The sequence below is a fragment of the Mesoplodon bidens genome (genome assembly GCF_964165515.1).
Source record: "Mesoplodon bidens genome assembly, contig: HAP1_SCAFFOLD_349, whole genome shotgun sequence".
In the NCBI taxonomy this organism is placed as follows: domain Eukaryota; kingdom Metazoa; phylum Chordata; class Mammalia; order Artiodactyla; family Ziphiidae; genus Mesoplodon; species Mesoplodon bidens.
The window spans coordinates 88,715-114,618 of NW_027672382.1; the positions used below are offsets into that span (position 1 = coordinate 88,715).

General features: G+C 46.1%; 1 protein-coding gene across 1 annotated transcript; it reads right to left on the minus strand.

The window, feature by feature from the left end:
- Nucleotides 1–9,295: 9,295 nt before the first annotated feature.
- LOC308610283 (BCL-6 corepressor-like) lies at nt 9,296–21,880 on the minus strand. The gene is made up of 8 exons (XM_081259475.1): nt 21,684–21,880; nt 20,918–21,099; nt 20,437–20,670; nt 15,378–15,544; nt 14,082–14,227; nt 13,262–13,418; nt 11,076–11,836; nt 9,296–10,030 (listed from the first exon to the last, which is right to left on the minus strand). The coding sequence occupies exons 2-7, from the start codon at nt 21,086–21,088 to the stop codon at nt 11,545–11,547; spliced, it is 1,167 nt and encodes a 388-aa protein (XP_081115601.1). The 5' UTR covers nt 21,089–21,099; nt 21,684–21,880; the 3' UTR covers nt 9,296–10,030; nt 11,076–11,544.
- Nucleotides 21,881–25,904: the final 4,024 nt, after the last annotated feature.

The following is a 25,904-nucleotide window of genomic DNA, read 5'->3' on the forward strand; positions in this document are numbered from 1 at the left end:
GAGACCACCCACATAATACAAGTTCCAAAATAAAGAACTCTAAATGACTGAAAAAGACAGGGAATGCAAACAGGTTACCTGTTGCTTTTTGCACTTTCTGCAGGACACAATGGCCGGAAACCAGACACTCCAGGTGGTAGCGCTTCAGGAGGGTAACATTCTTGACCAGCAGAGTGTTTCCTTCCATTACTTACAGGCTTCTTTGTGGCCAAGACTACGGTTGACAAAGCATGAAAACAAGGAATCAAGATGCACCAAAGGTCTACAGAGCAAATGTCACACGTGCACACGTCGAAAGGAATCAAAAAGGCACTTGACAATGATGCCAAGCCCATTAAAAAGAGGATCGGTTTTGTACAAAGGTTTTACATAAGCCAGCATTTTAAAAAAATATAAGTTCTCTACAGTAACAAGTTATTTTAACTAAAACAAAAGTATTGAGATGTGCAGAAATGCAAAAATAAAAGTTTTAAAAAAATCCCAAAGTATGATACATTTTATGTATCATGTAGAAACACTCAAGTTTCCTGAATCGTAGAACACCTTTGGCATTTCTGAATCTCAAGGACACAGAAACACAGATACACCCATGACTTCTGCCAAACAGAATCTTCAGAAGTAGACCAAAAGTTAAATTTAAGATGAATTTTTCTATGTAAAAACAATACAAGTTATAAGGCTGCAAGTTGCTGGGGGGTAGGTGAGTCAATTTTACCCTCCTATAAGCCTGTCAACCTTCACTGCTCCTTTGATTTCATATAGAAAACACACAAAAAAACAAATGAAACCCACTGGATGAAAGAGTGAAATGTGGAGACTTACCCTATATTTCAGTAGTAAAGAGGCATTTGGTTGCAAAAACTAGACCTACGTGTTAATATTTTACTTAGAACAAGCCATATATTAAAATTCACATTTAAATATTTAATTTGAATTTACTGAAAACAAACATCATAGGTTAAAATGGTTATATTTATCCTTCAAAGCTACTGTATTTTATGTTATTTTATTTATTTATTTTAATAGATCTTGATTGGAGTATAATTGCTTCACAATTCTGTGTTAGTTTCTGTTACACAACAAAGCGAATCAGCCATATGCATACACATGTCCCCATATCCCAACCTCTTGAGCCTCCGTCCCACCCTCCCTATCCCACCCCTCTAGGTCATCGCAAAGCACCAAGCTGATCTCCCTGTGCTATGCTGCTGCTTTCTACTATATTTTAGCAGCATTAGGATGCAGGGTAAAATGGAGTGTATGCGGTAATATAGGACAAATATTTCATAGAGTGTAGCTTATTGATAATCAACACACGATCCTGTGTGATTTACATGCCTCTTAAAAATATATAGGAGCTCAGTTCATTTTGTGCTATTTTATTGTGTTTTAACTTAATTGCCATCAAAAAAAATGTTTGTATGCATATGGTATGTATGTGTATACCCTTCCTTTACTTTCAGAAACTAATGCAAATACATTTGTATTAAAATTTTTTTAATTACACTTTTCTTGTTAGGAGATTAAAAAATTTCTAATAAAAGTTCCCATCTTTTATTAGGCATACATAAGTACAATATAAATGTGACACAATTCACACCATTATTTCACCCCTATACTCACCTGGATCTAGGTATATACCCAGATACTGATTTGGCTTACCTCTATGTCTCCAAATAACTGAGGCAAACACAAAAAAAAGCCCAAGAAATAAAATTACTCTTAAAAGAGCTCAATGAGTTTGTATACTTCAGTTACATTTCCACTTTGTTTAATCATGCTAACTAAAAAAAAATGTTTAACTGTTCTCATTCCATGATGCCCTATTATTCTGTACTAGTTTTACAGAATTCCTAATATGTTTTACATATACATGTTTTATTTATATAGATTTCCATTTCTAATATCATAGCAAAAGTCAAGGTAGCTATTTTAAGAATGCTTTACATATGATATAAATTTTTAATAATAATATCTAATTAGTGTGATATCACAAATCTTAACTTCTTTGAATGTACTATTTGATTATTAAAATATCACTCTCTTGAAATAACAATTGGCAGACGATCATAAGCTTTTTTTTGACTTCATAAACACTCTTAACAACTTATTTAATACACTGTTGTCCAAGCAAGTTGATGAATAGAGAATCAAAAACATACAACTTTAAGTAGAAAAAAAAAAGCTGTATTTATGAAGATGTTTACAATAGTTTATTTTAGGTTATTTCCAATTTTTCACCAATTTAAAAACTTGACCAACTCAATGAAACCTTGTGAATGCAATGTTAAAAAGTATAACTATGAATTACAGAATTGAAATTTAGTATGAAAAGATAAGAATGGCAAATTATAATGAAGCTATGTGGAACTATGTTTATAGACAGCAGGAAGAGAAAATTAAAATGTAAATATTGCTTGATAGGATAATGGGATTAGAGGTGGTCTCTTAAATTTTTCTTTTTTATGCTAATACAATACCTTTATAAACCCCAAAAATCTTCAAACAACACATTTTTTAAAAATTGTGGTAAACGACACAAAACAGAAAATTTATAATTTTAACCATTTTAAAGTGGACCGTTCAGTGATATGAAGTCAACAAAGTTTTAAAACTTTCAGAGGGCACCTGAATAAAAGATGTGTTGTCCACTGGTGATTTTAATGTATCTGGTATATAACTAAAGTCACCACAAAACTCTTTGTGGGAAATTGGCAGATCATAAACATAAACAATTTATTTTGCTTTTTATTAAACCTTATTGTTTTGCTGTTTCAAAATTCAAATTTACTCACAAGAAAGAGTCAGTTTCATATTAGATTTGGTTTCACAAATGCTGCTCCTGCTATTCATTCTTATCTCCAAAAAAAAAAGACTATTGTGACTAACGATAATATGTTACAGAAAATAAGAAGTTAAAAGGTTTTCAATCTGCATATCTGGGAACCTAAATTAAAGCATCACACAACATTTTCAAAAACAGAAAAGCCATTTGATTTGACTCAAATCTTAGTTTTAAGATGGCAGAAAGTACCTTGATAATTTTCTTTTAAGAAAGAAAGAAAACCAAGCCATTAAAGAGGAATTCTTCCGAGAGAACTGAAACATGTTATATACCTCTGACTTGGCACTCTTTCCATCTGGAGAACTTGTTTGGTAACTGTTTTCATCACAGAATGATCTAAAGTAAAATGAATTGAAATTAGAGTAATTATTTTCCAATGAGTGGCTATTTCCATTTAAAACCAAAAGCCAACTAATTATTGCTTTTCCCAGACATTTAAATATGAAATCTACATTATATAATTATACACTTATTTCCCCCTTTGTGTATTCTAATTTCTTCCTCAGAAACCTAAGATGCCATCTTGCAGACTGCCCACAGTGGCTACTATTTTGGCAGCAGCAAAGGTCAACTTGAAACATTTTGCATCTGAAGTGGCTTTGGATACCTTTGGATACAAAGTACAGTCTGAGCACCGTCCAGACGCTTAGATACCTAAAGAGCATCTAAGATATCAAACCAGGGCATCCAAGATAACAAACCAAGTCCTGATATTCCCTCAAAAGCTGCTCCTCCCATCAGCCCCCTTCTTCTAAGTGATACTACCCAGTTGCACACATAATCATCAACGACTTGTCTCCTTGTTACTATTTCCTTCATACCTCACATCTATCTGCAGGTCTTGAGAGCTACACCCTCAAAACACAACCTGAATTCAACCACTTTTCACTTGCTGCAAACTTCCAACCTAACCTAGGCCATAAACATCTCTTATTTGGAGCACTGTGATAGTCTCCTAACTGGTCTCCCTATTCCTCTTTATTTATTTATTTATTTTTTTTGCGGTACGCAGGCCTCTCACAGTTGTGGCCTCTCCCGTTGCAGAGCACAGGCTCCAGACGTGCAGGCTCAGCGGCCATGTCTCACGGGCCCAGTCGCTCCGCGGCATGTGGGATCTTCCCGGACCGGGGCACGAACCCGCGTCCGCTGCATTGGCAGGTGGATTCTCAATCAGTGCGCCACCAGGGAAGACCCCTGTACCTCTTCTTTATCCTCCCAAGTCCCTTCTCTATACCAGGTCACCTTATTCAGATACGATTTGGATCATGCCTTTTTCCAGTTCAAACCCCTCTACTCATTTAGAATAATCCACATCTTTACTCTGGCCTTCAAGACTTTACAAGAGCAGACCCCTGGCTAGCTCCTTGACCTCATGTCCTACCACATTCTTCTTCACTCAGTACTCTGCCCAGATTGGCCTCCTTGCTTTTCCTTAAATACTCCACCCACCTACATGCCTACATACTCATTGCCTCCTTGTCCTGGAATGTGCTTACTCCACATCTTCCATGGCTTGCTCCTCTCTTCATTCAGGTCTCCGTTCAAATGCCACTTCTCCAGTGAAGCTGTCCCCTAACAAACCTATCCAATGGAGTCCTACCTGCTCTCCCTCACTCTCCTTACATTAAGATATTTTTGCACTTCCTACCCTCTAAAATTATATGACTTATCTGTTTACTCATTTCTATCTGATCTCCTTCACTAGAATGTAAGCTCCATGAGGGCAAGACTTTTGTCTGTCTGGTTCACTGCTTTATCCGTGGTCCCTAAACCCATCTCTGGCACACAGAAGATGATTACAAACTTACTTGTGAATCTGACAAATGAATAAAGTACTCCTGGCAAGAATTCAGAGGTTGCACAGGAAAGAAAGAATGCTCTTGGTGGAAGCAGGCTTAGTATCTAGGTTCACCTCTATTCAGAGTAGAGATAAGAAAAATTGACAAGTATAATTCACTTTAATTAGTACAGTAGCTGCTAAAAACATAAGGGAAGTGCAACACTAGAAAAGTACAGTTGAAGCTTGAACAACATGGGTTTGAACCTCGCGGGTCCACTGACACACGCATAGTTTTCAGTACATAGGTACTATCGTCCTACATGATCCAAGGCTGGTTGAATCCACAGATGTGGAACCAGTGACTATAAACTTATACCCAGATCTTCAACTGCGTAGGGGTCGACACCCCTAACCCCACGTTGTTCAAGGGCCAACTGGATATGATGAGGAAAGTTAAACACATTAAGTTTTAAAAAACTGTCAATACCTGAACAAATTCTTTTTGTTTTGCTATGTGTTTATCAATTTAAAAAAAGTGACCACATACCAACCAGCAGATTTTTTATTATATCCAGAACGAGCAGAGTTCTGTTGGTTTCAAGGGCCTTTAGTAAAGCCTTTGCTCCTTCACTGGTGAGGCCGCACTGCTGCAGGTCAAGTGCTTTCGATGAAAGACAAAAGGTCACTTGCTAACTCTACAGATTTAACATATAGACAACTCTCATTTTCTCACGTGTGGAAGAGTCCTGCACAAGACAAGTCATGGCAGGTTTGTAATTTTGGCTATTTAAAAAAACAGAAACATATACGCACACACATAATGCATAATCCAATTTAAAAACCTCTTCTTGGATGTGCAATGATAACCCTGGCTTTAGTACCAATAAATCAGACAACATATTTTACAATTACAGAACTGAAGAATAACTGTATATAACCTATGAGCAAAAAGCATCACAAAATGAATCTCAGTTCATAATTAGCAAGGGCGGCAGGGGCATGTAAACCTCACAAGCAAAACCTGGTGGAGCTCAGAAATGCACTGCATTCTTTTGATCATGATCTTCAGCTCCAAATCACACTTGAAACTAGTTCAAAGGGGAAAACAAAATAGAAGAAATGTAATAACTGTTAGTTTTAGAGGAAAAAAAGACAAGTCTAAGAGGATACAAATAATAAAAACTTTCAACAATGTGTGAATAGAGAATACATACTAAAAACCTATCATGAAAGTATGATGGTCAAGAACCCTCGCAGTAAAAGGTCAGACAAAACCCAGAAAAACTGATCATGAATTCTAGTAGTTCTGGGGCTGAACAACCTACTCATTTAAACCAAAGGGATCATCACTAAAGCACAGGGATTAAAAAATATTACATGAAAGGAAACTATGATGAGTCTTTTGTTTAAGTGTTGTGTGGACCATCACATTAAAATAACTGGAGTCTTTCAACACCCCCATGACACACAGAAATAGCAAGTCAGACATACGGATCTGACAGGATATGATACAACCCTTACAAACTCCCACTACAGAAGAATGGACACAGGGTATAATTAACCAAATAGCCAAAGTAATACAAACAGCCAGTAAACCTCACCAGTCAATCAAATGAATACAAAATAAAACAAAATGTGGTTATTCTCCTATCAGTTGAAGCCAAGATTCTGTAAGAAAAGCCTTTAAATAATGTCTATACCCTTTGGATCCAACAAGTCTCTTTCTAAGAATTTAACCAAAAGAAATAGTCAGAGATATAGGTAAGGATATATATCAGAGTACTATTTGTAACTGAAAAACTGGACAAAGCTTATATACAAGAATGGATAAGCTATGTGCACTGTGGCATATTCATATAATGGAATACTGAACAATCACAAAAAATGATGTAGGAGATGCAAATTTACTGACTTGCTAAAATGCTCATACTGAATTAATTGAAAAAAGTTATAAAATTTGGAGTAATCCCACTTGCATAGAAAATGGAGAGGTACTCATTTTTGTAGTTTTACATTTTTTTACAAGTGCTACAGGCCAGTGTTTGTGAGAGGCAGGCTTCCCATCTACTGTTGGGGTGGACTATAAATTGGCATAGCCTTTCTGGGTGGTAATTTGGCCATGTGTATCAAATGTCTTAAAAATAGGTCACACTTAGTCATTCCACTTGTAGTACCTTATTCTACAGAAGTAATCCCGATGCACACAGAGATGTATATACAACGTATTCACATTGTTTCTGACAGGGAAAAGCAAACTGTCTAAATAGAATTGCAAAGAATTGATTAAACTATGGGACATCAATACGACGCAATACTACATGATACATCATTAAGTGAAAAAAGCAGGCATATGAAATAGCAAGTATACTACAATTCTATTTTTGTAATCCCTAAGTGTACATATATATTTGTAGAAAAAAAAAGACTGAAAGTATATACACCAAAATGAACAGTGATTATATCTGGGTATTAAAATTATAGGTAATTGTTCTCTTGTTACTCTGTATTTTCTGTAAAGGATATATGCAACTCTGAGAGAAAGTTGAAAAGCAAAATAAAAGCTATCAGTAAAATGAGGCTTTAAAAAATCCTATCACAATAGTATCATGCCAAAAGCTAAGCATATTTCATATTAAAAATTCAATATTTTCAATTTTAGAATTTCCCTCTAAGCCATAAATCCTCACTAAGAGATTCTGCCAAAGCACTTGCACCCAGGTCACCAATGAGCGTGTTGCAGTTCAGAGTGATGCGCCTCAAACCAGCCATGCAGTCAAGATCACGTCTCCTGGAATGAAGACTCTCAGCCCAGGTTTCTTCATGCCTTCTGGTAGTCGGATACTTCACAGATTTAATGGGATGAAATTAAGATGCTTGAATAAGGAAACAGGGTGTGCCTGAGTATGGCTTATTCTGTCAGAGATTTACACACACACACAGATCAAGCATATATGCCAGGAGCATCAACCTGAGAAATTCAACAGTCACTTCTGGTTTACGAGTCCAGTGACCCAGATTCTGCTTGGTCAGTGATTAGATTCTAGCCACTGCATTTCCTGTTTCTGAACACTTATGCAAAGTTGGACAACTCAATTACAGTCTATGAATTATTTTCCTTATCTTCTAAGTCAGGGAATTGGTTCTAAATTCTATCTTTGCTGAGGCCCTATATTTCATCATCCTGTCCTCCAATGGCCTCCAAACACCTGACTGGGCAAACCATAAGAAAACTTTTTAATATGCATCTTATTTATTAACAAATTATATACACAAAGTTCCATACCTATAATTTATGTACATGATAAACTACACAGATTTTTAAAAATAATACAAAGGTAAAAATGTTCTAATATTTTCTTTTCCTAACTCCTAAGGCATTATTTTATTTTACTTATTTTTTATAAAGATTTATTTATTTATTTGTTTGTTTGTTTGTTTGTTTGGCTGTGCCGGTCTTTAATTGCAGCATGCCGGATCTTTTAGCTGTGGCATGTGGGCTCTTAGTTATGGCAGGCACTTGGGATCTAGTTCCTTGAGCAGGGATCGAACCCAAGCCCCCTACATTGGGAGCACATAGTGTTAACTGCTGGACCGCCAGGGAAGTCTCAAGCATTATTTAAAAAACTATATTTACAAAATGTATCTCACATGCTACCTAGGGTGTGCACACAAGCTTTAGAGGCCTGGGCTATGCAGAGCCAGTTTGATGTACCTTGGGAAAATAATGGTTTGACATTTAAGCAAAAGTACTGTCCTGAAGACAGTCAATTCTTTATATTCATAAAGTAAATTTTGGTAACAGGGAACACTGACTGTCAATGAAAAAAGTCTTATTACATTTCTGAAAAAGTAAAAGACTCAAAGTGCCTTTGTTACTCTAAAAGGAAAATCATTAGTGTCATTTTTCTATTAACAATAACTTATTAAAACTCCAAGCAGAAACAACAGCAATCACTTACACAGCGCTTAGTATGTGCCAGGCACTATTTATACAAATAAGTGCATTTAAACCTCATAAGGAGGCATAGAGGTTAAGTGATTTGCCCATGGTCACTAGCTATGAAATGGGAGAAAGGGGATTTGAACCTAGGCCATTTGGCTTCCGCACCCAAGTTCCTGACTGTTTTCTACCTCAGGGGTCAATGCACTTGCCCTGTATAGGCTCAAAGAATTTTTCAATTTTTATTTATTTATTTATTTATTTTTTTGCGGTACACGGGCCTCTCACTGTTGTGGCCTCTCCCGTTGCGGAGCACAGGCTCCGGACGCGCAGGCCCAGCGGCCATGGCTCACGGGCCCAGCTGCTCTGCGGCATGTGGGATCCTCCCAGACCGGGGCACGAACCCGCATCCCCTGCATCGGCAGGCGGACTCTCAACCACTGCGCCACCAGGGAGGCCCTTCAATTTTTAAAATCTAAATTTAAACATTTCCAGATTTGTGGGCTGTACAGTTACTGTTGCAACTACTCTGCCCCACTGGTGTAGGGTGAAAGGAGCCATAACTACCATGTAAACAACGGGTGCGACTATGTTCCAGAAAAACTTCCTTTACAAAGCCAGGCGACGGGCTGCATCTGGCCCACCAGCCAGAGTTTACCTATCCCTGATCTGCACCATCAAACTATTAAAAAGCCTTCATGTCAAATTATTAACTAACTTTAGGCCTAAATACAGTCATTATAACCACTGTAAAGTTGTTAAGGCATTATTTTAAAAACTGTATTTACAAATTGCTGATGTACTGACTTTTATTAGTTTAAAAACTACAACAGCTAATAAACACTTGATTCATTTAAGTCTTGAAGACTAGAATGGCATAGTTTCTTCAGAGTATTACAATAAAAGTTTTCAGTAAAAAAACATTCATAAAAGTATTATTAGGTATTATATATTAAATCTATTTCTAAAATTAAGTGGACTATCTTTACTAAATGGTAGAATCCCAAACTGAAAACTGGTCACATTCTTTCAGCAAAATGAAAGCTGCACTCACATGTATCAAAAGACAAAAATTAGGGCTTCCCTGGTGGCGCAGTGGTTGAGAGTCCGCCTGCCAATGCAGGGGACATGGGTTCGTGCCCCGGTCCGGGAAGATCCCACATGCCGCGGAGCGGCTAGGCCCGTGAGCCATGGCCGCTGAGCCTGTGCGTCCAGAGCCTGTGCTCCGCAATGGGAGAGGCCACAACAGTACCACACACACAAAAAAAAAAGACAAAAATTAACTGCCCTCTGTATCAATATATTAATGTGTTTCAATCACATATGTTTTCATGAAAGTTTAAACATAAAATCACCTTTAAGATCTAGGCCATGGGATCGGCTCCATGCCATGACAGAATACACCCCGTGAAGTTTACTTAACTTGTCTTAAGTGTGATAGAATTCTTTATACCTTGACAAATAACTAAAAGGAAAAAAAAAACCCACACACACAATAAGATGAAGAGCCTATACATTTGTCAATCTTGACTTATTTGCTTTTCTTGAGTCAGTTGGAAGTTTATAGCCACATTCTCAAAATCATTAACTACAATCTTCCCAAACAGGTAATTGACGAACAGATGCATTCTAAAACTTGTCAGTAACAAAGTGCTATTCCAGTTTACAGCAACAGTTTAATTCTACTTAGATACTAAAACTGAATACACTGAATACTGCAAACTTGATTCCCAACCACTCAGCAAAGTACTACATACCTTTTCAGATATAGGAAAAAAAAGAAAAAGCATACGATTCTTCCTATTTTCATTTCCAAAGATACATCCCAATCTTAATGATCAATCAGCGATTTAAACGTCAACTATAAACCCAGTATACTGCTGCTGTGCAGTGTACTAGAGCAATAGAAGAGAGCGGACCTCAAACCCTCTGTTCCCTCAAATTCAAAGGCAGGCTTCCTGACCCCTCCAGACCACTACTGGACACAGGGAAGGCACACTAATGTTGCAGGACCCCAACCAACAGTCACCTGCGTTGTAATTACTTCCATGACACACCCTCACCAACACCACTGAGTTTGCTGCTCCTACGGGACGTTACATGTATTTACTATTTTAACACATACCACAGTGCATCATAATTATGATTGCAGATAGATGTTCTAACAATTGAAAGAGAATGATGACTTTTTTGCTCTTTACATCTTGCTATTTCCCTTCCCATAAAATTTCTTGAAGCGAAACCATAAAATATAGACAAACACAAAAAACAGAAAATATACAAAACGTGTGCTTTGCACCTTAACACAAACTTAAGTAAAATTAGTTCTGACAGTATCCGGCATGACAAACTTCCATGGTACAAATGAGAATGGACCAAGGTTTGAGCAGGTACAGGAGACAATCCAGGCATGAACAACACCAAGGAAAGGTAGACAGGAAGTAACATGGTGTGTAGGAAATCACGACACCAGTCTGATGGGAAGAGACTTAAACAAGACTGAAACTCACTTTCTAAACCTCCATCTCCAACTGGACAATTCGCAGGACACAGGTGCACCAAAGTGGCCAATTTATTCAATCCCTTTAATATGGAGGAAGAGTTTAAAATTTTACTGGTTTAATTTGCCCCAAAAGCAACTCTCAACAGTTATGGCCTCTGTCGTCGGAGCTTTGTATGAAATTAAGTCAAAGTGTGGAGCTCCTTTGCCTTTTTTTTTTTCTCCTTAAAAAAGAAAAGAAACAATTGTTCCGAGTAAAAACAAACATATTCCAAAGCATGTGTACATTGAAAAGTAAAGAAACTTTATTAACAACTTCATAAAAACTGACTTAAAATTTTAAAAAGAAAAAAACATGAAGTCCTTCCGACTGGAGTCGTGTCTCATAGTGTCCTTTCTTTACAGAAATAGTCGTATTATGACACATATGCACAAGGATTAACACCATGACACACTGTACACGGCGGGCCCTGGCGAGCTCACCAGTTGTCGTCTGAGTCCAGGTCTCTGGGGAGGATCCACTCCACGGATGAGCCCAGCAGAGTCTGAAGCTCGTTCGTGAACTCCACCAGATCTAAGAGCTCCTTACTTTCTGGATTACAGGACTCCAGGTCTTTGGGGCAAGAGAATAAGAGACTTGCTGACACTTGCCGGCAGAACTCGGCCTCCGCGATGTTGACGATTTCCACATTTGGGAAATTGCAGCGGAATATGCAGGAGGACATTTGCAGTTTCTTGAGCAGGTCTGAGAGCAACAGCCAGTTACGACGCCTACACCAGAGAAAGGACAGTGGTTTGAGTTTCCGGCAAAATTAGAGGCGCTCCCAACTATGAACTACCCGTCTCCTGGCGGTGAAAGGGCCTGCTACTTCCACTTTAATTACCCCACCCCCACCCCACTTCTCACTGTCCTTAGAAGGTCTACTTCTTCTTTTTCTTTTTTAATTTTATTTATTTATTTATTTTTGGCTGCATTGGGCCTGTTGCTGCGCACGGGCTTTCTCTAGTTGTGGCTCGCGGGCTCTAGAGTGCAGGCTCAGTAGCTGTGGCGCACAGGCTTAGTTGCTCCGTGGCATGTGGGATCTTCCAAGACCAGGGCTCGAACCTGTGTCCCCTGAACTGACAGGCAGATTCTTAACCACTGTGCCACCAGGGAAGCCCGGAAGATCTACTTCTAGCGGGGGAACTCTGGACTCATGTGCATGTGTTAAGAGACCACCTAGGGCAGACCAGCCAACTTAGACAAAAGCAGGAGCAGCGCCCCTGAACGAGCCTCGTTGCAGGCCACCCCAGTGCTGCCTTGGCTCTGGTCACAACTCAGGTCACCCCTCTCCAAGTAAGTGCACCCCGTTCTAGTCACTGGGGAAAACCAGTCTGTATGCCAACCCAAGGGAGATGGCAAACACCTCTTTGACCTCTCCTCTCCTCCGGCCCTCACGGAGAGAGCATGAGAAACACTCGAGGTCACCTGGCTTTCCTTGCCTTTCCCACACCTCCAACCTGCCTCTCAATGCTGCCGGGAGTGAGGCTTTTTCGAGAAGGGAGGTGGTACAATCCTTCCTGATACCCTGCCACGCTTTATCATCTCTATCCCGAATAGAATGTCACCACAAGGGCAGACACGTTCCCAGCCTCAGAGTCCAAGGAGGATGCTACTCCTTAAGCACCGGGGTCAACACACAGCAGAGCAAGGTCTCCTGATGTGTTCACTCCGAAGGGTTGGTCATGGGGCACAGTGGCCCGACCGTGGGGACAAGACTCGATCTATGCAAATCTGAAGACACATAAGATCCCAGGTGCCACATACGGCTTTCTCTAATCTTATACGAGAAGCGGGTACACATCAGTATCATCCCGTGGACCTCACGCGCCTTGGAAGGCCCCTATGGTAGCCGTTTGGGGTGGATCCCTTCCCCAAGAGTTTACTGACTGAAACTGTGCAATTGCAGTCGCTGACTCCCGTGTCCTTTGGGCTCTAGGGGTGTGTTCCAATGAGGGCAGTTGGCTGGGGAGCCCTCCCACCCCACAAACTTTTCTGGAAAAGTTCCACTGCATTATGTGAGGTCGGTGGACACTTGGTGAGGAATTCACTCACCCCCCAACCCAGCCAACCTCATCTACTGAAGGGGATTTCTAACTCCTGCCACCCCACAGAGCAGCTGGGCTGGCTCTTGACCACATGCTGGCCACGCTCACCCCTGAGCGACGGACACCTGGACGTTATAACACGGCAAAAGGGGGTCTTCGGAAAATTCAGATTCCAATAGGTCACCATAGGCTTCGTTGCTGTCATCCTGGTCCTCCGGTCCTGGGGGATTTGCTAAAACATCATAACCACTTTCATCATCTGGTTCTAACCGGGGGGACAAACAAGAGAGAGGTCAGTAAGCTGGAGCAAGATTCCAGCTGTTCGCCAAAAAGGACTCTGGAAAAATTCTTTCCCAAGCAAGTCCTGCTCACAGCACCACCACCACCCCCAGAAGCCCAACTGAAACGAACAAGGCTGTTCAGCACACACAGAGCTGCCAGAGAACTCCGAAGAGCAACCGGGGCTACCGTCGTCAGGAGCCTGCAGGTTATTTAAACAGTCTGCAGAGGTGGGGGGGGTGGGAAGAGAGAGAGAGAGAAACAAGATAACGCCTGCTGGTAAGAGGCAAATGCTGCTGGAGTTCGGGAACATCTCACGCTGGGGCTGGTGTCACCTCCTGACAAGTCCCACTGCACACGCCTCCAGGTATCTGACTGAAACCTCCCCACGCGTCCACCCGCCTTCCTGAGGGACTGCCCGCCTCACCGCCCCAGCCTGCCAAACAAAAGCTAGCCTGGCTAGCCAAGAGTTTTCCAGCCCCCCACCTCGCAAAACTCAAAGTACGTATCTCTTCTTTGACAGACTAACGTTGGGCCGCTTTTCCCAGTAAAGGGTCACTTAGAGTAAACGGGGGGTGGGGGTAGGGGGAACCCAGGTGAAAGGCTGTGAAGTCACCGTCTAGATGCTTGAACAAGACCTCTGCCGTACCTGTTAAGAACTTCTCCAGAAGTTCGCTGTGGTTCACTTTCTTGATGGTTCTACCTGAGTACGTAGCCAGGGTAGGAACAGCACCGTAGGAGAGGAGCAAGCGGACAATTTCGAGATGATTATTCTTGACAGCATCGTGGAGAGGCCTAGGAGAGGTGCGGGGGATTACACCTGTGCACGCGACGCTTGCTTCTAAGGACACGGGGCAAAATCGAGCGTGTACGGCCAAGCCTCGTAGGCGCGCTATTTCACCGAGGAGGTGAGTGTACGGTCGCTGCAACAAATTACTCTGTTATTTCAACACATAACCCTTTAAGGGACAGGTGAAGGGACCATCTCAGGCCTAATTCTTCAATGCAAATCTCTCTTAATGCATGGCCCAAGGAGGAACTCAGGCCACGATGAAAATGTTTCCAATGAACTTAAATAGTGACAGACTGTAAGAAGGTAACATACGGCGGGGTGGGGGGAAGAACCCCAGCACCACGGAAGCAGATACGAGAAGCCATTGTTACACCATTACAAACAAAACCCAAAAAGTGCAGTTGGTAAAAGAAACTAGGGGCAAAGTGGAACCTCTCCTGAAACCAATTTGGAGATGAGTGATCAACCCTCTCGCCCAGAAGCAGTCGACAGGCAGGGCGAGTTCTCAGGAGGATACAGAGTCCTCCTGCCCGTGTCCGCTGGGGTCAGGAACACTGTCCGCAGTCCCATCCAGAAAGGATGCTATTTGGAAACCATGAACCACCAAATACCTTACGGTTTTGCTCATTTTATGACCGTCAGGAAAGCCCCAGTGCCCTGCCTCGTGGTGGCATCCCAGGTACAACCAGGAAGATGCTTGGGCTGACTCAGACATGGGCCTCTGGCCAATAAACCGAGGTCAAGGACAGAGTGGGGGCCAGGCCCGGGGATGTGGGTGGACACGGCAGGTCCTATCAAGCCAGTTGCCACTGGACCTGTCTGTACTCCTGCAACTTTCAACTCACATATATGTTCAAGATTGAGATTCAACAGACGCTGGTGGAGAGTCCAGGGTCTTAAAAGAGAACACCCCTGATTATTCATGCAGGCTCAACATTTTCAGGGACTTCTGTCCATAAGAGCGTCACAGAGTTTTAAAGTTCTATGTAAATTTGCCAGAAAGATCTGTCCGATTCCATTCTAGAGGACTCCGCCACCAGTGTGCTTACATGGCACTCACTCTCCATCTTTCCTTCTGGGGTTCCCCGCACACCCTGAGAACCACTGCCTATGCCCCAGCAGGGCCAGGCCAAGAGCAAGACCGCCACTGACCCGGTTCCATCCTGGGCACTGCAGTTGACATCGGCGCCATATTCAAGGAGGTGTCGTACGATGTTGAGCCAACCTCTTGCACAAGCCTCGTGCAGGGCACAGTAACCCGCGTTGTCGCGGTGGTTCACATCACAAATCTTGTTCTCCAGGCAGTACAAGACCACTTCCTACGGGGAGAGGAGAGGAGAGGAGAGGAGAGGAGATACCATCAGACAACCATACAGTGAACCTTGTAAGGGTGACCTCCCCATAGCTTGCCGGTGCCCACTTTCAAAGGCATACATCCTTGGGGCCAAAAGCCCACCATGGCGCGGGCAGGCGGCAGGCATCCTGGTGGGGGGTGAGAGTGCGTGAGAAGGGCTTGGAGATGCAGACAGTGTTGTCTAAGGCTCTGCTGCACCAGTGGCCTGGCCATGGGCAAGTTACCCTTGAACTTCTCCAAGCTTCCACAGGGCTGCTGAGAGGACGCATTCGGATAGCGATGGAAGCCCTCAGCCCAGGGGCCGACGTGACCAGTACAGAGGTGTCACGGCTGCTAACATCTTAGATGACACATTGCCAAGCACAGACCATTCTCACTTGATGGGTCTGTTCAGTCAGTGGCAGTGGTCGATAACACAAGTTTAGATCAAAGTATGGATGACCAACACTTAAAGAGAGCTTAAATCAGCCAGAGAACATTCCCCAGCTTAGAGAAGCAGGGACACCCAGGTCACCTACATCCTCGCAACCCTTGTTAAGAACCCAAATCAGAACCTGGGCCTCAGATGCTCTTGTCTGTACGTTAAGTAGAGTTAAAGAGAAGCTCTCTCCCTCCATCCTCGAGGAATGACACAAAATGCCTCCAATAACCCCACCCTCTATTTGGCCTCACTCCACCCTCTCAAGTAAATATGAAAATTTTAGACTGATTGTGCCCCAAGTTAATGACAGGAACCTGATACACCACAGGCTGCAACCTCCACATTTCAAGAATCAAATAAAACGTTCACCCCCGCCCCCGGAGATGTTCTGTGTCAACACTGTGCATTAGAATCACTGTTATTAACCTTATTTCTTTGGCTTGTTAAAATATTAATATGAACCACTCCCAGTAAGCAGAGCAGGAACTTATTCAATGTTTTATTACCTTAAGAAAGTTTTCAGACACATCGAAAGCATTTGCCACCAGAAAACACGTTATACTGTTAATACTGGGTAAATCGTGCCCAGCAGAGAGCCGTCAGATTCTGAGAGCTGGGAGTAGGCAGAACGTGCATGTGGCCCAACACATGGTCTGCTGGGTAAGGGGGGATGGGATGGGGTCAGAACAGGCCTCCTTGTGACATCTCTCAGGTAACTTATCTGTTAAACCTAAAACGGGGGTCATTCTAGCTGCTCATAAGTGCGAGATGGGTTCTGTAAAACCTTTTATGCCCTTTGGAGGACACGCCAATCAAAGGTGACCACTCACTTGGGAGCAAACTAGAATGTTCCATTTGCTTACCACGTGAACCCAATGGGGCATGCTGGTAAACCTGGCCATCGGGGCCCTGTTACTTCAGGTCACTGCAGCAGCTCCCTTCCAAAACAAGAGGAGGAAGAGAAAAGGCACGCCCACGAATGCGTTTCTCCGTTTACATCCCAACCTGCCAGAAAGCCCACAATCCTCTGGGCTCCCAGGCCACCTGCCCCGAGCCCTGGTATCCAGGATACCGCATGAAGCTGCTGCTCTTTTAGCAGGCCCTCACTAGCCAGACTTGAGTGGACGGCTGCAAGCTAATGAGTTGTGTGCCCCAGCCAGGGAGAGGCCCTGTCACGTGGCTCTGGGATCAGGTCTGAACGCCACCAACTGCTGTGCACACATCAATTTACTCAACCCAGGGTTTATTTGCTGTGACAATCATGGCCTTCACCTGGAAACCTTCATCACTACTAGGGCAGATTCAAGGGTACCTAGAAATGAAAGGCCGTCCAAGCTGATGGGTAAGTCAACTCTCTTCTCCTGGAAGATGGCAGCAAAGGCAGCAGTAGCCCCACGGCCAGGTCAGACTTTTTGCCACGGGCTGTCCTAACTCAACCACGTTGATCCCACTGTTTACACAGTGCTTCTCATTTCCCCAGATGAGGACGTCTTCTGTCACCCACAGGAACCCAGGAGCTACCAGGAAAGGAAGGTAGTACCATCCTCATTCAACACTTGGAAACTGAGGCCCAGAGATATTAAACCCCAAGTTCAATTAACATGAAGTACTAGACCTATAACTCAGGTCTTTGGTACCTGGTCAGCTGGGAAGATTCAAAGGGCCCAAGAGGGCCCCAGTTAGAGGGATGCAATCCAGCTGTGACGAGCATCCAACAGGCCTTCTCTGTTGGGGGTCAAGTGGGCTAACTACACTATCCTAACTAGGAGGGTGATGGCCTCTAAATGGATGGCAACCATCGCCACCAACACTTTCTCTAACTGAAAGGTGAAGAGGCGGGGCGAGTCTGTCGACGCAACACATTCCTTGGTTTATTTTCTCCGCTAGAAATAAACGGGAGTGTCTGAAGGGCAGCCCAGCCATTCCCAAGCAAAGTCAAACTGCTTTTGTCGGACAGCTCTCTGTTCAGCGGCTATAAGCCGAATGCCATTACCCAGAAAATGTAACCATAAAGGCCATAAGCCCGACGTTGTTAATTAAATGCCTCATTAACTTTTTGAAAAACATGACTTAATCAGTTCATAGAAAATTTAACCATCACCGCTAAAGGCACAAGCATGTGGTTGCACACTGGCGTTTCAGCCTAAGAAATAGAAGCCTTTTTCCCAGGAGGGAAAGGTTTGAGGTCTTTGGCCACGCAAGTGATCTATTTAACGCGGATCTGAAGCCAGAGTGTGTTTCTAAACTTCCAGAACCACATTATCATGACATAAAGCTCAGACAGCCTTTATACTGCACATGGTATCTTTGGCTAAGCAGAAGAAAATAACCAAGAATGCTGAAGACAAAACTTCAGGAAAACCCTCCCAAACCACACCCTTATCTGCTTAAGCAAACTGTCCTTCAATTTGAAAAGGTTGAAGCTGCCACATCTCCCAACTGGGCCATCATCCCAACATTTAAAATTCTGCCCAGAGAAATCCCAGAAATTTCTGCCCAGAGAAATCAAAGTTGAAAGCGTTCATCTACTTGTCACAATGTTCAGCATCAACACTGGTGATCTGTGGAATCTACATATTGAAATTTACATTTGAAGAAAAAAACAAATCCGACCTTAAACATTCCCAAGGCTTCCTGTGCAATCAAAGGCCAGGTAGCCTAAAAAAGGATGGATCAAGTGCCCCTTGGTCCAGGCCTCAGAGCCACCAAACCAAAATGGAAACTGTCTTAGAGGACCAACGAGGGTCTTTTGACGTCTCTGGTCCCAAAGGGAGGCTGCTGGAAATGATGCCAAGCTCACAGGTGGGGCTCGGAGCCCCGCCCTCCACGGCGGGTGCAGCAGCACCCCGCCCCCCCATCTCCAGCATTTGCTGGAAGCGGGAGTCTACTTTCTCAACCCTAACCCAAAAGTTGGGGTTAGGGGTCTCCCCCCGACCTCCAGCGTTTGCTGGAAGCAAGGAGACTATCTTCTCAACCACGGGGGCGTCTAGCTCAACACTATGTGCAACATCTGCTCTGTCCTCCTAGGCGCCCGCTCTCAGCTCTTGGGAAACCAACTGGGTGCTCCTTGGACTTCACCTGCAAGTAACTGCGCTAACTACCACAAAGTGCTCTCTAGCTAATGGAGAGGTCTCCAAGAGACGTGCAGATATAAACAACAGCACATTCAACCCACAACAACAACAAAAAAACATCCCAAACTAAGCATAGCCCTAGTGCTTCCAACTTCCCACCCACAGTCATGCCTTAGGGCCAAGGCAGGCACACTTCCAAGGGCTCACGGCACTATGGACCGGGGTGGGGGGACACGACGGGAGACGGGGGACAGGGGCACAGAGCTGGCTGAGGGTGTGGGCGCCAGGGCTCCGGGCCAGCCTGGGTCCTGCCACCCCAGTGCTCAGCCACACCTCCACGCTCAGCCTGCTGCACCGCGTTTTACTGTCACCATTCAACTCCCAGAGGGCTGATGCCAGCACAGAAAAATGCCTTTGCCCTGTGGGCTATTACATCACAATTGCTACTGACAAGTATGGTGGGGGAACTGCACAGGGCATGGAGAGTCATCTGTCTCACAGAGGTTTTGAACTGTAAAAAGGGGCAATTCCAGTGTGAGCCAGTCTTGCTGAGGAGCGTGGTGGGCTCTGGAGCACTGCTGGATTGCTACCTGTACGGGTATCAGCTAACCCCTCTGAGGCTCAGTTTCCTCATCCGAGAGTGGGCTAGTACTCGTTACTCCCAAGTGAAGATGTTAAAAGGGTGAAAGGAGTTACTACAGATCACACGGGCTTAGGCAGATATCAGTTATCTTTCTATGTTGCTCTAGCAATAGAGGCCATCACTGTCATCAGCCGTGCTGGGTTGGGATACAGCAGTGTGGACAGGGAGTTTTGTGCAAGGCTCAACCCCTGCTCCCCGCCCATCAGCCCTCGGCTCCCGTGCCCTCTCAGAAAGAGACTGCTCAGGTCTGCCCCACTCCCACCCCTACTCTGCACAGACACTTCCCACCCGCTACCCCACAGGGGCATCACTCTGCCCCAAACAGCACAAGTTAGTAGAGCTAATAACTACTCTCCTTCTTGCTATTCAGAATCCAAAAGGGCTCATTAAAATTCCCCTGGTCGCCAAGCCCTGGGTTAGGTCAGATTTTATATCAGAGATAAGTGAGCCAGACTGGCCGAAGCAGCCTACCTGCCTGAACGGGAACGGAACATCAGAGAGGCCTGCCTTTCTTTTCACACCACGACTGAACAAGCCACCAAAGAGCCCGCAGTGTGAGCGGGAGCCAACGCAAACACCCTGCTGGAACACCCAGCCCAGCCCGCCACGTGGAGGGGGCTGGGCTCTGAGACCCGCCCCCCATCCCCAGCCAGTGTGTCCCCCACCCAAGGAGCAGCAGCCGGTGGATCCTGATCCGGGGCACCCACAAGGATGCTCACCTCGTAGCCAAGCCGGGAGGCCTGCTGTAGGAGGGTGTCGCCTGCGTTCTTATTGACAATAAGTCTCCGCGCTTCTGGTGGCATCGGGCGGGACTGGGTGGTCTCTGGAGGGGAGCTTGAGCATGTCAGCTGCGAGGCCTGGGAAGATGGTAACAATTGCTGCAAACGGTCCAAGGGCTTCTGGTCCTGCTTGGCCGGCGAAAGATCATAGTCGGAACTGGGCTCAGGCCGCTCCTGAGTGGAGGAAAGCACTTTTCCTCCTCTCTGTCTGAGGGAGGCGGGGCGCGAGGAAGGGGCTGCATTTTTACTCGCTGGGAACTTCACCGCCACCCAGGAGACACGTCCCCTAGGAAGGGGCAGGGACGTTTTGGGGGAGGGGTTCAGGAAAAGGAAAGCTTTGTCCCCAGAAGCAGAGAAGTAGGCAGGCGGGATGTGCCTGCAGAGGCCCGGGGGGCGGGGGAGAGCCAGGGGCAAGAGGTACCTTGCCATCCGCATTGTCCACGTAGGAGTCCCCTGGCAGCGGCAAGCCCCGCCTGGGCTCCTGAGGGATCAAATGCTTGGTTTTGCACGGTCGCTTCCCGGATGGTTTCTCGCTGTTGTCGGTGTATTTCTGCAGCAGGGGCGAAGGCTGCCGATCCATTTCTTCGTCCATGCACAGCACATCTGTCAGGGGGAGAAGCAGCGGGCGTTACACAGTTGTAGCCGGTGAGGAAAGAAAAGCCCATTGTTAGCACTGATCGTTGGAGCAGCTTCAGTTTTTAAAGATATACCAATTATGTTTTCAAAGCACTAATATTTTAATTATCCCACATTCAACCGGCAAATGGGCTAACCCACGAAACGCCAAATGGCAAGTCGCTTCAAAGGGCCGCAAGAGAGGGCAGAAGCCAGCCCTTCGTGCGCTCCCGTCCCCACCCATGGGGGGCCTGGGTGCTCGGGACAGGGCGACTGGGGACAGACAGCCTGAGGCTGGAATGAGGGCACTGACAAGCGCCCGGGGTCACCCAAGACTTCCCTTCCTGCCCAGCCGCGGGCTGGGTGATGAGGAGCAGCCCAGGAAGTCGAGCTCCCACCTCACTGTCCATTCCATAAGAAGTGTGCAGGCTGAAAGGACCTCATGAAGAAAACTCCCCGCTCGCCATACGCTACTCTTGTCAACTTGGATGGCCCTCAGGTCCCCTCCAGGGCCGTTTCCCACAGAGGGCGGGTGATCCACCCTCCAGGAGCGCCCCCCGCCCCGTGCGTACCTTGTTCATTGTCACTGCATTTAAGGGACTCCTCCAACCAGCTTCTGTTGCTTTGGGCCTCTGCCCTTTTCCTGCCAGGTTTCTCTTCGGAGATGCTATTGCCCTGGGGGGTGACCGCAGGCTGGACCGCCTGGGTCACTTCCTTCCTGCCCTGCCGGCCAGGTTTGCTCTCTGCTGCCGACACCTGCTGCTTCTGCCGTTCTCTAATGTGCAGCAAGCGGCGCTGCTTTCTGGGATGGAGCCCTGTTAATTCAATGCACACCTCAGGTTGGTCAGCTCACTATAATGTGGCTCTTCTAAGCGGTTAGAGGAACTGTTTGTCATTTCCCTCTCAGGCCAGTCAGCTAATGGAGAAATAACTACAAATTAATGAAGAAGCCCCCCAGGGCGGGGAATGAACTGTCTTACACATCACTAACAGGAGTGGGGGAGGGGAGGGGTGTGGTCACTGTGTTGGCTGGAACTTGTCACCAAGTCTCGGGAGGGGGCCTATTTGCCTTTGGCCACCTTTGGGCTCCAGCCCCGCCACCTGGCTTTGGGGGGGTGGGGGGTGGGGAGGTGTGAGTGGCTCCCCCCAGGGATCCAGGGTGGGACTGGAACTTTCCACTGCTCCGCTCCAGGACTTCCGTAGGGTGCCCTGCGGGCCCGAAGCGAAACCGAGCTCACCTTTGGAGACCCGTCTCGGCTTGGCTTTCAGCAGAGAGTTCTCTGGGAGCACAGTGGTCTCAGTGTGCTTCCTATTGCCAGAGACCTTGCGCTTTCTGTTCAGCCTGAGGGTGGGGCTGCGTGACGCGTCCGGGGCCGTCTGGTCGGTGAGGGACTCTCTGGGGGGCTCCGTGTCCATGTCCTCAGGAAGATCACTGTCTTCTGGGGCTCCGAAGGGGTCAGGTTTGCTTCCATCATAACACTCCCCTAGGGGAGGGGAGACAACCCGGAAAGGAGGGAACAAAGGTCACCAGGAGCAGGCAGGACCCCCATGCCCAAGGCAATCTGCTACCAACAGACCACCCCCCTTTGGAGACCAGGGGCCTCACACGCTGGAAGCACAAAACCCTCAGAAAGACGTCCCAAAGGAAGGACAGCTGAACACAGCCAGCAAAGAAAGCAGAAGATGAGGCGTGTAGCCCACTCACAATCCATCCTTCAAGGGTCAAGGTGAGGCATCTACACTCTCTCTCTATAGGCATGTGAGATAACTCCCTAACTGCTTAACTCTCCAAGGTGGCTTACTTTTAAAGGGGGGGTGAGTGACCTCACAGTAAGATCCAACCAATCAGGGCGGAGCTACAAATGACTATCCAACCAATCAGGGCGGAACTACAAATGACTATGGAAACAGCTGCTAGTAAACAAAAAAGGCTGATGTCATCAACAGACCAAATAGCCCCCAACTGCCATCTACACAGACATAGCACCAATGTTCACTTGGGTCAGCAGGGGCGAGGGTGAAGAAAAAGGGTAGGGAAAGAATGGTGGGAGGCTGGGAAGCTGGGGAGACCAAGGCAAGAGGAGCCTGGCAAAGGGAAAGGAAAGGCTTCCTGGTGCACACACAAGGGTCAAGGGCAATTTCAAAGAACTCAACCAGATTGCTACAAGTCCGTCTGTCCTCCTTCCACACCCGTGGGGGGAAAAGCATTTCACTGCCATCGAGGGGCTGCTCCTAGTTCCTGTCTAGGAAGAAGGCCCTCAGTGACACCAGTCACCCACCTGGCACGTCTCCACGCCTTCCTTCCCAGGCAACAAGCATCTAAGGACATTTCAAAGACAAGACTCCAACCCCCTTCATGGGGGGACGGGTGGGGGGGCGGCGGGCAGGGCTGAACTGCTCACACCCCAGCTCCGCCTGTGTTGCTCCTGCCCCCTCTGCTCAATCTAGCATCCACTTGGGGCTTTTCCTCCAATCACCCCAGCCTAACATTACTCCTCGCTTTTGCTCTAGCCAAAGAAACAGTTCAACTTCTTTGCTAGTCACATTGTTTCTAACACACAAATAATTCCATAATGATCACTGTGCTGTTAAAGAGTTCCCCGAAGATGACCCTGTGTCCATCACCGGCCGGGGGTGGGGGTGGGTGTATGAGTTTGGTATTTCGTTAACACCTGAGCTAAGCTCCCACAGCCCGTTTTTCTAGATGAAATCATGGACACACCCCTCACATGCTGCTCGCATTCCTCCTCCTCTCCCTAGACCACTTCAAGTATCACTCCCACTTCTGCCCAGCCGGCTGGTCCCCTGATCAGCCTCTCTTGGGGGGCATTCCCAGCATTTAATGGCAGCCAGTTGTGGGGATGAACCTCACCCTGGCCTGGGCTAGCCTGACCTGTGTTCTCAATGGTGGAACACACTTAGCTTTTCTCCAAGGGTATCCCAAGGTGGGAGAGATCCCCATGTACTCTTGCCGCAATGGTGGAATCACCCCAACCGCGAGGGTCTCCTGTCATGGCAGCAGGAGAAACCCCAAACTCCTGGCCTGTGCTTACGGGTGATGCAGCCCAGGCTACTGCAGGCCCGGTGAAGACGGCGTGCTGCAACTCTCACTCGGGCTGCTCTGTGACCCTCTTAAACACTCGGGCAGGAATGGCGCCGCTTTACAACTCGGCCCCCTTCACTTGTAAAGTGGGAATGTTACTGCTAGCCTCCCTCCAGGGTGGGCTTCATAATCACGGGCCGGGCTCAGCACAGAGAAAGGCTGGAAAAATCCCTTTAACCAAAAGATGCTAAGACTTTCAGACCAGCCTGAATCTCAGGCCTGAAATGTAGGAAATTTTAAGAGGTGAGCCCTGCTGGTTACACCATTGGACTTCTCTGGTCCAATCAGCCTTCCCTAAAAGCTCCGTGGGAGGGGATCCATGGAGGAATGGAAGGGCTACCTTAAGAACCCCCATGTCCAATTTGAAAGTTTCTTTTTCCAAACTAGGTCCATCCACCCTTCCCCCAACCCCGGAGCCTTTTAGGGCAAAGATCTCAATTCCCCTCAGCTAAGGCCCCCCAAGACCTTACGCTAGTGTGACCTTACCCAGGCCAGTAATAACCCTGAAGGACGCCCACCCCGACTGCCCAAGATGCCCATGGCCACCAGCTATGGGGTAGAGGCTCCGTGTCACTTGGAGCTTCTCAAAGACTATTCTAACCACGACCCACAGGAGGATGACCCTTGAGGGCAAAGGAGATGGGGAGATAAATAGATACACGGGGATCCTAACCATCAGGCTTTGCCATCATTGCTACTTTTGGCCCTTCTAAAAGTGGGAAGCCATGTGCCCTTGGTCACCCAGTCTAAGCAAGATGTGAACGTGGTCCCTGCAGCATGGTCCTATGACTCACAGCACATATATCCCAAATTCATTATGATTGTACCATAGCATCACCTCACAGAAGCATCACCACAGCAACATTTACAAGTCACTGTGGCAGCAAAGCACCCTCACCACTGTTGAGCCATGCCCAGTGAGGCCTAAACAAGGTGAGAGGGTTCTGACTTGCTGGAAGGCTCCCCAGGATTAAAATCCCCTTCTCTGTAGCTTAACTATAATAGCACCTCCAGTCAGGGCTAACCTTGTTCAAAGTTACACCCGCTACACAAGGAGTGCAGGGGATCTCTGTTCCAAAGTAGTTTACAAACGTGCAAGTGCTCAGCTGGAAGAGAAGTTCCCTGAGCAAAGAAGTTTCATGAAGCCCCTCGACTGAGGCTTCCTCCAGCTCCTGGCCAGGCACTGCCACTGAGCAGGTCCTAGGCCTGTCCCAGCCAAGTGCTTGGCAAGGGAGATGGTTACTCCAAGTTTGAGAAGGAAGGGACCAGTGCCACCTTGCCCCGCCCCATCTTCAAATGCCACTGAGGGTTCCTAGTGATGAACTTCCAAGTCTGAGGAACCTCCAAACTCTGGTGAACTTCCAAAATAAAAATTTCACTCAGCCACCCATGTGATCATAAAGAATAAATGAGTATCTCGGCCACTGTGTTTTCAAGTTAATTCCTTTTTTTAAACAAGCCCCTAGCAACAAGATGCACCCGCACCAGGACAACCAGGGCCACGCAAACAGCACCCACCACCTTGGAAGCTCCTGGGCCCTCCATGGGTAGGGGCTGCCTCAGAAGGGGGAAGGCATCTTGAAGGCATCCTGGACCCTCTCTGGGACCCCTGCCCGCTCCAAATCCCCGCCCCAGCTCCCATGTGCTCACAGCTCGTCTCTCGGCCACACCTACACCCATGAGAAGGACC